Source organism: Amblyraja radiata, chromosome 21, assembly GCF_010909765.2.
Source record: "Amblyraja radiata isolate CabotCenter1 chromosome 21, sAmbRad1.1.pri, whole genome shotgun sequence".
Classification (NCBI taxonomy): Eukaryota; Metazoa; Chordata; class Chondrichthyes; order Rajiformes; family Rajidae; genus Amblyraja; species Amblyraja radiata.
This window is the reverse complement of record NC_045976.1, coordinates 18492444-18505146: the sequence shown is the minus strand read 5'-3', so window position 1 is coordinate 18505146 and position 12703 is coordinate 18492444. Positions and strand designations below refer to the sequence as shown.

At 42.0% G+C, this 12703-nt stretch overlaps 1 protein-coding gene across 10 annotated transcripts in view; it reads left to right on the top strand.

The window, feature by feature from the left end:
• anks1b (ankyrin repeat and sterile alpha motif domain containing 1B) overlaps positions 1-12703 on the top strand; it is a 703274-nt gene that overhangs the window by 576386 nt on the left and 114185 nt on the right. For all 10 annotated transcript variants that reach the window (XR_004415215.1, XM_033039691.1, XM_033039692.1 and 7 more), the window contains one exon: positions 7214-7878. Coding sequence is in view for 9 of the 10 variants with exons in the window: in XM_033039691.1 (XP_032895582.1) it covers positions 7214-7878 (665 nt within the window). In the remaining variant the exon portion in view is untranslated. The remainder of the gene's footprint in view (positions 1-7213; positions 7879-12703) is intronic.

Below are 12703 nucleotides of genomic sequence, written 5' to 3'. Positions count from 1 at the left end.
AATGAAAGAAAATATTTACTTTTTAGATAAATGGACAGCACCCAGATTATAGTCACCCATGATAACTGCTGTACCGTTGCTACGTGAATCTCCAATTTCCTGCTTGATGCAATCCTCAACCTCCCTACTGCTGCTTTGTGGTCTGTATACGACTCCAACATGCATTTTCTGCCCGTGGCTATTTCGCAGTTCTACCCATACCGATTCTACAACATCCAAGCTAATGTCTCTCCTTGCTATTGCATTAATCTCCTCTTTAATCAGCAATGCCATCTCACCTCCTCTTCCTTTCTGTTTATCCTTCCTGAATATCAAATACCCCTGCATGTTTCGCTCCCAGCCTTGGTCACCCTGGAGCCATGTCTTCGTAATTCCAACTATTTCATATTTCTTAACTACTAACTGCACATTCAATTCATCCACATTACAAAAGCTCCTCGCAGTAGGGCATAAAGCTTTCAAGTTTGTTTTTCTTATGGCTTGAACCCATCCTGCCATTCTGTAAGAACATGGCAGAACTTTTATCATTCCCCCTCTAAACAAGCATTTCTTGATTCCCCTAACATTAAAAAAAATCTATTAATTTCTGTCTTGAATATACCGAACGACTGAGCTTTCATAAACCTCTTTGGATTGAGAATTCCAAAGATTCACTTCCTGTAGGAATATATTTTATTTCTGTACAAATGACTGACCTTTATCTTGAGAGTGTGAGCCCTACATACTCTGACCAGAGAAAGTATCAACTTTGGATCTGCCTTGTCAGGCCCAACAGAACTTTTTAGGTTTCAGTGAGATAATTCTTCCCGATTTGGAGAGTATAGGCCTAGTTTGCTTAATTTGTTCTTGTCTGACAATCCCACCACCCCCAGGAATTAGTCTGAGGAACATGGGAAAGATGCCCTTCAGTAATGACAATGAAAGTGTTTCTCAGGCAAATATGCTTTTTTTGTCATATTTTGTTATGCTCTTGCAGATCAAAGACTGACAGATATATCAGATGTTACCAGCAGCACTAGAACAAAGTAGTTGCTAATCTCATTTATATACATGTTATGCTCTTATTTTTGTTAAAATGTTCTCTCTTTAAATTCTTCGGTCCTATTTTTAAAGTTGAACACATAAATTTATAGCAATTCCATATTAGTTGCTTCAGTTTTAACCTCGCAAATGATTGATAAGGAAAGTCTACAGTCTATAAAAAGGGACAACATTACTGCCATATTTTTATAGTGCCTAATTTAATAAATTCACCATGTCTGCTTGTGAAGTCCATCAATTGCCTGCTGAATGCTACTTTGAATGATATTAGAACGATCCAACCAGAAAGAACACAATGATCAAGTGCTTTGAAAGTTGAATATGATCATCATCTAACGACAGAGAGAAACCACGATATAAATATGGAAGCAGATTATCTCTCCGTAGATGTAGAGTTCCCCAAATGATTGTAACATTATCAATTGTTCACCTCGTAAATCATCTTGTACTTCTGTTCCATCTTCTCTATGATATTGGGCTGAATCATTTGAGTCAATGGCTGGCAATTACTGCCAGCATGTATATTTTCTTCAGATTAGAAGGCAGGGCATGTGCCATTCAGCAAACGTTCAGCAAAAATCTTTGTGTGTCCCATGATATCTAAAACACCTTCCTCCTTAATACTGACCTTATCCAATTACTCCTCCCTCATGATCTTCCATGTCCTGTTTCCTGGCGACTATAGATGAGGTATTCAATGAAGACCTTATACAATACAATTACAATTCAATTTATTGTCATTTGGACCCCTTGAGGTCCAAACGAAATGTCTTACCTTACTCACTACATTGTGTATAGACCCTTCCTCTGACATAATTGTAAAATTGTGTACAGTTCTTGTCTTCTTGTGAAGGGCAGGCTGCTCCAATTCAATTCCTGGGTTTGTTGTACAAGGGGAGATTTGGCAGAACAAACCTCTATTATTTTGAGTTTCATAGATTGAAAGGTAATTTCATTAAAACATACAACATTCTTTCAGGGCTAGCAAGAGGTGATATTTCCCCAAGCTGAGGTCCAAAACCAGGGGTCACAACCTGAGAAAAACAGTTTGGCCATTTAAGACCGAGATGAGAAGAAATGTGTTCACCTAGAGCACAGTGAATCTTTAGTGGGATTCGCGTGCCTGCTTTAAGGATTAATTTCCATTTTCCAGAATTTCACCCACTTACTATCCTTAATGATATCTTCTAAATTCTTGGCTGTCAGAGAAAGGGCCTGGAGTATTTGGGATACAAAACAGTATTGAAATGGGTCTTGGCAGTATTTAAATTTGTCCCTTCATTTAAGTCATTGTTTTGGATTATAAATACCTTGAAACTCATCAGTGACCTGTCAAATCATCCACAAACAACAAACTACCCAATATGAAAATGGCGCATTTATTTTTACTTTTCTTTCTCGGTCTGTTAACCAAATATTCACCTCTATCCCCTTGACTACTACCCTGAGCCAAATATATTGCCAACTTCCATTCCCCAAATGTTTGAGACCCAAATGATCAAGCGATGTGGTCCATCATGAATTACAGTAATTAAAAATGGTATTAAGTTTAAGGTAAAAGTAAATCAAGTTGTTAAGACGCAGTAAAGCTAAAGATCAGGCACCAGCATGACAAGGACAATGGAATCAATGTAAATTAGTGAGAAATGTATCAGGATTGCAAGGTAAAGGTATGTAAATATTATTTTTAAATGTGACAGGAATGTGGGTCTTTTGTGCAAAATATATAATGGGGAAAAAGGAAATGGCAATGGGATTGAACACATATTTTGTGGCTGATTTCGCAGAAGAGGACACAAGAAACTGCCCAAAAATCGTGTAGATTTAAGCTCGAGTGCAAATTAGGAATTGAAAGAAATAAGTATTAATAAAGAATTACTACTAGAGACGTTAATGAACCTGAAAACGAATACTGTAAATCCCAAGGACCTGACGATCTACATCCCAGTGTTTTAGAAGGAACTGCAGATGCTGGAAAATCGAAGGTAGACAAAAATGCTGGAGAAACTCAGCGGGTGAGGCAGCATCTATGGAGCGAAAGAGATAGGCAACATTTCGGATCTAAACCCTTCTTGAGACTGATGTGAGGGTGGGGGGGGGGGGGCAGGAAGAAGAAAGGAAGAGGTGGAGCCAGTGGGCTGTGGGAGAGCTGAGAAGGGGAGGAGAAAGTAGGGACTACCTGAAATTAGAGAAGTCAATGTTCATACTGCTGGGGTGCAAACTGCCCAAGCGAAATATGAGGTGCTGCTCCTCCAATTTACGGTGGTCCTCATTCTGGTCATGGAGGAGGCCCAGGCCAGAAAGGTCGGATTTTGGAATGGGAGGGGGAGTTGAAGTGCTGAGCCACTGGGAGATCAGGTTGGTTATTGTGAACTGAGCAGAGGTGTTGGGCGAAGTGATCGCCAAGCCTACGCTTGGTCTCACCGATGTAGAGCAGCTGTCATCTAGAGCAGCAGATGCAATAGATGAGGTTACATCTATACATCCCAGCATGTTTATAAGATAGCGAAGATAGTAGATGCTCTCATTTATCATCTTGCAGCATTGTATAGATTCTGGAATGGTTCCTAAAGATTGGTGATTTACAAACATAGCCCACAATTTAAGAATGGAGGGAAAGATGAAACAGCAATGTACTGACCTGGTTGTATCAGCAATAGGGTAAATGCTGGATTTATAATAAACGATGTGATGTCAAGACATTTAGAAAATAGCATGATTGAGTAAAGTCAATGTAGGTTTATAACATTTAACTCGTATTTGACGAATCTATTGGAAGTCTATGATGATCTCAACCCTCACCAACTTCTACAGATGCACCATAGAAAGCATCACAACTTGGTTTGGGAACAGCTCCATCCAAGACCACAAAACATTGCAGCAAATCTGGACTCAGTCCAGACCATCACATAAACCAACCTCCCTTCTGTTGACTCAATTTTTACCTCGCGTTGCATCGGTAAGGCCAGCAGCGTAATCAAGGATGAGTCACACCCTGGCCACACCCTCCTCTCCGCTCTCCCATCGGGCAAAAGGCATAAAAGTGTGAAAATGCACACCTCCAGATTCTTTCCATCTGTTATCAGGCAACTGTACCATCCTTCCGCAACCAGGGAGCGGCCCAGAATTACTGTCGGACTATTTTTGTAGCTTTACCTTGCACTAAACGTTATTCCCTTATCGTGCATTTGTACACTGAATGGCTCGATTGTAATCACATATTGTCTTTCCGCTGGCTGGTTAACTAGCAACAAAAGGTTTTCACTGTACATCGGTACATGTGACAATAAACTAAATTGCACTGAACTGATTGTAGCCCAGATGAAGGGGAACTAATGGATATGGTATGTTTATAGGTTTGGCTGCCTTTCAGCGAATCCCACATAGGCAGTTGGTGAACTAGTCTAAAGCAAGTGGAATTTGGGGTGCTCCGTAAGCATACACTCAGAGCCAGCTCAATGATAGAAAGCAAAAAGTAGTAATGGGCCTTTCTTAGGCTAACAGGCTGTGATTCATTGGGTACCACTGTGATTAATACCTGGATCCTACCTATTCACAAATAACATCAACAATTTGGCTGAGGCAACCATGTGTAATGGTTTCAGTTTTGATAATGACATGATACAAAGTGGGAATGTGAGTAGAAATACAAATGCTAAGAGGCTCAACTGCACATAGACAAGCTATGAGAATGGACGACACAGCAATTGCAGTAGAATGAGGAGAAATGTAAAATCATTCACTTCAGTGCAAAATACAGGAAAGTGCAACATTTAATTGGGACGTGTTGATGATCAAAGAGACCTGGAGGTACAAGTCATTGAAAGCAGGCAATTAGGTAATTAAATGGTACATTGGCCTTTTTTGTGAGAGAATTGCAGTATAAAAGTAAAGATTTCTTGCTACAATTATATAGTACTTTAGTGTGATCACAACTGGAGTTCAGTGAAGATTCACCAGACTGGTTTCTGGAATTGGGGCACGTAATATGAGATCAAATAAACCAAGCCTCTCTTCTCTACAATTTAGATGAATGATAGGTGAGCTCATGGAAACATACAACATTCTTCGAGGGCTTGACTGGTTAGATTTGGGATAGATGTTTTCCCTGGGTAAGGAGTCTAGTACTAGAGATGCTAGTCTGTGTTATGTAAGCCAAGAAGGATTGTGGTAAATCTTTTGAATTCTGCTTTCAAAAGAGATCAATATATTTATGTATTTGTAAGGAACCCAGGGATATAAGGATAGTGCAGGAAGGTGATCAGCCATGATCTTGTTGGCTGAAGGGGCCGAGTGGCCTGTTCTTGTTTTTACATTATACCCAAAACATCTCCACCATCAAATTATAAAAGTCAGCGCAAAATCCATTTCTCCAGCGGAGCTTACAGTCAAATCTATACACTTCTGTTTTATTATCCATTACCACATGTCTATTTGTAAAATAACTTGAGGCATTTCTTTGCAATTGTCAATTAAAAATTGCAATTTTTAAAAATTTATATGTTGGGTGTTAGAATTGTACAGAGCATAAAGGGCCTGTCCCACTAGGGCGTCATTTGCGCGTCATTTATGCGACAGGCCGGTAGTGACTGTTGCACGAAAATCATCTTGCAGTCATGTGCCAAGTGCTCTTGAGGGCCCTGCTTCTTTTGGGAGCCATTTGCGATGTCGTTCGTACTTAGTCTGATCTCCTTGGCCAGGACTTTCCCAGTGAAAATCAAAGATACTATGGTGAAAGATTTTCAAAACTACGCGCGCTTTATACCCGGGTGGTCATGTGGTGCGGCACTCAAATGACGCGGGTGGCGCATGGTTATGGAAATTGACCGACGGTGATGCATAATAAATTAGCATAGGCAACATTCATGTGTCACCATGCGTAACCATGCATCACCACGCGCTACACGTACGCCGTCAGTACGTCAGCGTACGCATCAGTACGCCAGCGTGTGCAAGGGATGCGTCACGCAGGTGGCGCGTGAGGATTTTGAGCCTCACAAAATCCTGGGGCGCCGCGCATTACCGCGCATCACTGCATACGTCACTACGCCTCACCACGCGCCATGACGCGCCAAACAATTTTTAGGATGTCGCGTAAATGATGCGCAATTGATGCCCAAGTGGGACAGGCCCTTAAGAGTTTCTGAAGGGTAATACATCCTATTTTCTGTATAAGCCAAAATAAAGTGATAAACCCTGATGTACTCAGTTCACTAAGAATATAAGGGTTTAAGTTTGTTTCAATATGAGCTGGTGTTCGTCTCTGAAAGTTGCAATTTGCAATTAGATCAAATAAATTATATTAGGACACAGTTTGGATTATGCAGGCAAATATTGATTGATTCCGTTTTGGTATAATCATTATTTTATTTTTTTTTGCTTTTTAATATTAACACCTCATAGATACATCTTGATCCAGTTCTCAATGACCAGATTGTGTCTCTAAAGCATGAGATGCATGATTTTTTCCCCTTGATTTATCTCATTTAAACATGTTGGAACAAAATTTAAAACATTTCTGTGTTATAAATGCAATATGCTTGGGGAAATTTTTCAGTAATATGGAACTTTACAAAGCTTGGTTTTAGAAATCCTTCATTTAAAGTTAGATACTTACTGGAATCTCAGCCTTAGTGTGGCTACTGGACAGCTGCAGCAACTGGTGTTAACCCTCACCATAGATGCTGTTGGTGGAGTTTGCACTTTCTTCCTGTGACTGCTCGACTTCTTTAGGGTGTTCCAATTTCTTCCCACCTCCGACTGAATCCTATAAACTGCCCTAGCCTAGGTGAGTGCCAGAGGAATTGCGGAGAGATAGGGGAGTGGGTGCATGAGCGGTGCAATGTATGGCCACGTGAAAGGGGATATATTTCCAGAGAAATACTGTAAGTGGGAGAAAAGGCCTAATAGGGATACTGTGAGAGTCACCTTAGACCCAGTGGACTGAATGGCCGTATAAGGTGTAAGGAAATAGAAAAATGATCACTATCAGTTGCATGGGTGTAGATTATGCCAAATCACGCTTACAGTAGAGTGATAAAGAGAATGGTAAAATGCTCTTTATTTTATTTCAGAAGAAAACCCACTTCCACTTTAATTAAATGCAACTTATCATTTAATCATGTTCTGTATATGAATTAAAATTACTGACATCTTATCCTGTCTTTGCCAGAGGAGAATCTTTACCAACGGGAAGCCTCTGCGGAAGAAGAACTCCACGATGGACACATCCCTAAACAATTTGTAGGTTTATTACATGGTTCTTCCCCAGCTTGTGAATCTCCAGAGAATCCTTATCATCTGTACTCTAAAACGCAGAGGGAGTTCACCAGTGACAACACCTTGAGAATCAAAGAATCAGCCCAGGAGCCAGATTTAATTAAAACAGATTCACTGCAATGTACAGATGAAACAAACGAGGCACAAGTGCTGCACGATGACGGTGATGCATCAATATTAGACAACGAAGGCAAACCTCAAGTTGTCTATAAGACAATTTTCCATACAAAAGTGAACCAGAGTGACAGTGACACTTTTGTCAGCACCAGAACTTTTCGGAAAGACGATCCCTGGATAAGCAACATTGGAGAGAAGCTGGGCTTTGAAGATAGAGCATGCACTTTAGGACGGGTAAGATCAGGAACAAAGACTATTCTTGAACTACAGTTAGCCAGAAACATTTCAAAGTCGGACTCCAATCTTATTACTTGCTCACCTATTGAAGAAGAAACGAGAAACACACGCTGTGAGTCTGTGTCAAACTACTTTAAGGAAACCAAACAATGCACCGGAAAATGTTTGGAAAGAACACCTTCCTTCACAGCTGAATGGGAAGAGGTAAGAGTCAAAGTACCATCTGTTCCAAATGTATTTTTGATTGAGCTTCCAAGAATGCACAGAGTTTAATTTGTGACAAATATGAAATTAATAAACCAATACAAAAATAAAATTATTAATTAGAATAGAGAGTGAAGTCTAGTTCTTTGTAGCAGATCATAGAATAAATAAATAGAACAAAGTGCTGGAGGGACTCAGTGGGTCAGGCAGCATCTGTGGAGAGAATGGACATTCAGCATTTCAGCTTGGGGCCCTTTTCAGACTGATTGCATAAGGGGGGGGAAATGGTGGAAAAGCGAGGTGGGGATGGGACAAAACCTGGCTTTGATAGGTGGATATTGAGAGTGGAAAGCCTTATCTTGGCAGTAGATGCCACGGTGACACAGAAATTGAGAGCAAGGAATGGCATCTTAGTAAGAGGCAGGGTGGTGGGAAATGTAGTCAAAGTGAGACACAGATTCACGTGCACCTCTTTCAAACTCGTGTACTGCATTCAATGCTCCCAATGTGACTTCCTGCACATCGGTGAGACCAAGGATAGATGAGGTGACCATTTTGCCAATCACTTGTGCTCTGTCCACCAAGGCCTGATGGAACTCCCGCTTAGTAACCATTTCACATCCCCTTCCCATTCCCATTCTGACCTTTCTGTAATTGGCCTCCTCCATTGCCAGAGTGAGGCCACATGCCAACGAGAAGAACTGCACCTCATATTACAGTCGGCTAGCTTACAACTGTAGTAGCCATTTAGCCAACATTTAATTCTCCAACCCACCTCCCCAGCAGTGCTCAAATTAATTTCTCCCATTATCTCTAACCCCCCCCCCCCCCCCCCCCCCCCACCACCACCCATTCACACTGCTCCTTCCCCATCCTTCATATGCTCATCTCTTATCACTGAATCACATTTATTTTTATACCCCCCCTCCCCTTTCCCCTTGCACCCATATCTGACAATACATTTCACTCATCTATCCTTACCGAACACACTTTCAGTAAACTGGTCCAGTGCTTACTAAATAAACAGCGCTTGCTCATTTATTATTAATGCCTTTATCATGCTGTATAAACCAGCTTGATAGAATAATTAATCTATGATTTTTAGAGGCACCTTTACATTAGGAATGTAATGAAGAAAAACCTAACTGAGTCTCCCACAGATTGTTAGTCTTAGTTTACCCTGAAATTTAACCCCCAAAAAAATCAAAATTCTTCTTCTTCTTTGGTATATTTAATATATTTACTTCTTTGTTAAATTTTAAACATGTTTGTGAGTGAGTGCATTCTGGGCTGAATGTCCTCAACATCCCCCCGCCTCAGACCCAAATGTCATTGTATCCTGGTACTTGTTCTCTTATCCACTGACTGTGTTTTTTATCGGAAATCAGGTTGGTCAAAGTCAGAAGTTCATGTGGTACAGTCATTCCACTCACATCATCTGATTTATGTTTTAATGAAGTGGGGGTGTGGGTTGTGGAGGTTCCATCACTGTTCCCAAAGAAGAGAGATGAATGGCTCCACGCCGTATCTGCTCCTGTGGCAGATGAAGGTGCTCATGGCTTGTAACTCTCTGCTCACACAGGACAACACTCTGCTGATGTCCGTCATCTCCATCTCTATTGCCGGCAGCTCGTGGGTGTTGTGCAGCGATCCTTTGCTCTTGACTTGTGACTCAGTCGCCCCTCTGCCCAAAGGCTGCATATGGATGAGGCATTGAATTTGCTTGGGCCCCCTCTCCTGTGTGATGGTGCCTCTCCTTTTCCTCAATGTTTTTGTCCAGACAGAGATGAAAGACATTGAGTAACCCTTTCATTTCCAACAAGGTTTGATCAATGTGGTAGTTACAGGTGGTTTAACACAATTGTTAAGGTGAGTGAATGAGTCTACAGGTTGGAGTGAAGAGGACCACAGGCAGCTCGTGAGTAGCATTCGCTGATAAAGGCACAAGCTGCTCATGTGTGGATTCTTCCTGCACAACAAGGACATCAAGCTGCTCTCTGGTGGCTTATTGCTGGTCCTTTGATGCTTCAAGCTGCTTCCATCCAGCAGAAACCAGAGGTGAGAGAGCAGATTTCTACAGCTCTCAGCAAGGATCAGACTTCATGAGGCCTCCACATCCGCAATCAGTCGCTCTCTTGCAAATAAGTACATGCAGCCTCCAGCATGAAGATCATGCACCCCTGGCTTCATCCAGCCTCCTGTCAAAGGCTGGAAATGCACTGCTCCGTGCTTCTTATCATTGGATGCCCTTGCTGAGATAGGTCTGACAGCTCACTCATTATCTCACTGTGTATCTGCATCAGTCTGTCATGAAAGCATCCTAATTGTGGGCCTCATACAAGTTCTCGCAGGCTGCGGGGATGTGTGGACCTCCTTCCAGCAACTCATGCACCAAAGTCTGCGTAACCCTTGCCAGACTTCAGCTCACTACTTCACTTGTGACTCCATATGACATCTACGTCCAACAATACATGTTCATCCCTGGGATAACAGTCTCCAGGACGGTGCTTTCAAGTGTCAGCTGCAATGAAATACTGTGAACCTCCTCATCATCAGAATTATCCGCCTCCAGTATCTTTTCTAGTTTCTTCTGTGAGTGGCCCGTAACCAAAAGTTGAAAGAAACTTGCTGCACTTGCAAGGTTTGGCCAAAATGTTTTTATAAGGGGGTTCAGGGATTATGGGGAGAAGGCAGGAGAGTGGGATTGAAAGGGAAAGATAGATCAGCCATGTTTGAATGGCGGAGTAGACTTGATGTGCCGAATGGCCTAGTTCTGTTCCTATAACTTATGAAAGACTCTGCAGCATAGCAAATGGCAATAGGATGTCCACTGATGACAAAATCAAGATGGATGTAATATTCATAATGAAATGAGTAGGAAGGAACTGCAGATGCTGGTTTAAACCGAAGATATACACAAAATGCTGGAGTAAATCAGCGGGACAGGCAGCATCTCTCTCGAGAAGGAATGGGTGACGTTTCGGGTCAGGATCTTTCTTCAGAATGCAAAAGGATATCGACCCGAAACGTCACCCATTCCTTCTCTCCAGCGATGCTGTCTGTTCCACTGAGATACTCCAGCATTCAGAATGAAGTGTTGTTCATGAGCATGCTGGTTGATTGAAGAAAATCCCTGAGCTGGTTTGTGGCTCAGTAAAGGGCCTGTCCCACGAGCATGCGACTCCATGCGGCAAGCGCGACCTAACTTGGTCGCTTGAGCCGTACGACCTCGCGGGTCCGGTCCCACTTCGATCGCCGGAGCCGTATGGAGTTGTGCGGAGCTGGTCCCGACATCGCGCGGGCTCCGGAAAACTGACAGTGGTCAAAAATTCCGCGCGGCAACGGCCTGCCGGCCCGCAGCCGCCTTGAGGCCGTACGCACCGCCTCAACGGGCATACGCAACGTCTTGACGCCGTACACAGTGTCTTGATGCCGTACGTCACTCGCGAACTTCCCGTGGACTTCGCTCGAACTTCACGTCACTCACTCGACCTCCGCGCGGCCCCCGCTTCTGGTTTGGTCGCGCTCGCCGCATGCAGTCGCATGATGGTGGGACCGGCCCTGTACGGGGATCACTCGACCTCCACGCGGCCCCAGCTTCCGGTTTGGTCGCGCTCGTCGCATGCAGTCGCATGCTCGTGGGACAGGCCCTTAACCCCTGCAGTAGGCAGACATAGTCTCCTATGTGTAGATAAGGTATTGACCTCGCTTGCCCCCCCCCCCCCCCCCTCTCCTGCCTGCAGGTCTTTCTTCTATTCTTCAATGTCTTTGTCCAGATAGTGATGAAAAACATTAACCCTTTCATATCCCACATTTGAAGCCTTACCCATGTGGCAGATGCAGGAGATTTGATACCATTGCTAAGATATACACATCTACATGTTGGAGTGAAGAAGGGTCCCCACCCAAAACGTCTCTCATCCTTTATCTCCAGCGATGCTGCCTGACCTGCTGAGTTACTCTGGCACTTTATGTCCATCTATTAGCAATGTTACAAAATTTTGAGATTTTAAAAATCAAGTCTGTAATTTATCCCATCAGATAAAGCATAAAAATAAGTTTAATTTGACACCTAATTCACTTTCATATCTCAAGTATTTAAAAAGTTATGGCCATTTTCATACTCGAAAATGAGCATCTTGTTCCCTATTGATTTTCTATGGACATAACAAAAAAGTTGTGATCGTGAACAGTCAAAAGCCCATAACTTTCTTAAAAATTAAGAGAACTGAATGAAATTTTCAGTTATCATAGATTGAAGCATTCTGAAACAAATATAAAATAATCTTACTTGGATGACCTGAAATTAAAGCATATAATTAGTTAGTTACCTAATTGTAGCTAATTTCAGACTTCAATTACTAGATCTAAACATCTATCCATTTCTTAATAAATTATTAACATTTTTAAATAGCCTAAATGTCCAAATAATATTCACAAATAATTCACAATAAAACATGATTTTTAAATCTCATTTACATTAATTTATAGACCAAATGGAAGGAATTCAGTGTTCAATTGCTGTAAATAAATGCCCATTTAAATCAGCTTTCTAGTGGGATCCTGTGGAACGCGCTGGTTTAGAACGTTCACATTGCGGTAGATTTGTGCCCCCAAATGCCGAGAAAAATACTGCGCGATATAATGGGGCCAAATTGAGCTACTCGCAATATTAAATTTTGTATAAAGGGATCTTTAGAAGCCCTTTTTAATGTAAAAATATACAACCTAACTTCTGCTATTTGCTTTATGAGACTCTGCGGTTGCTGGCGGTCGCGGGTTTAGAGATTGATTTTTAAACTACTATAACTATTATACGAGGCCT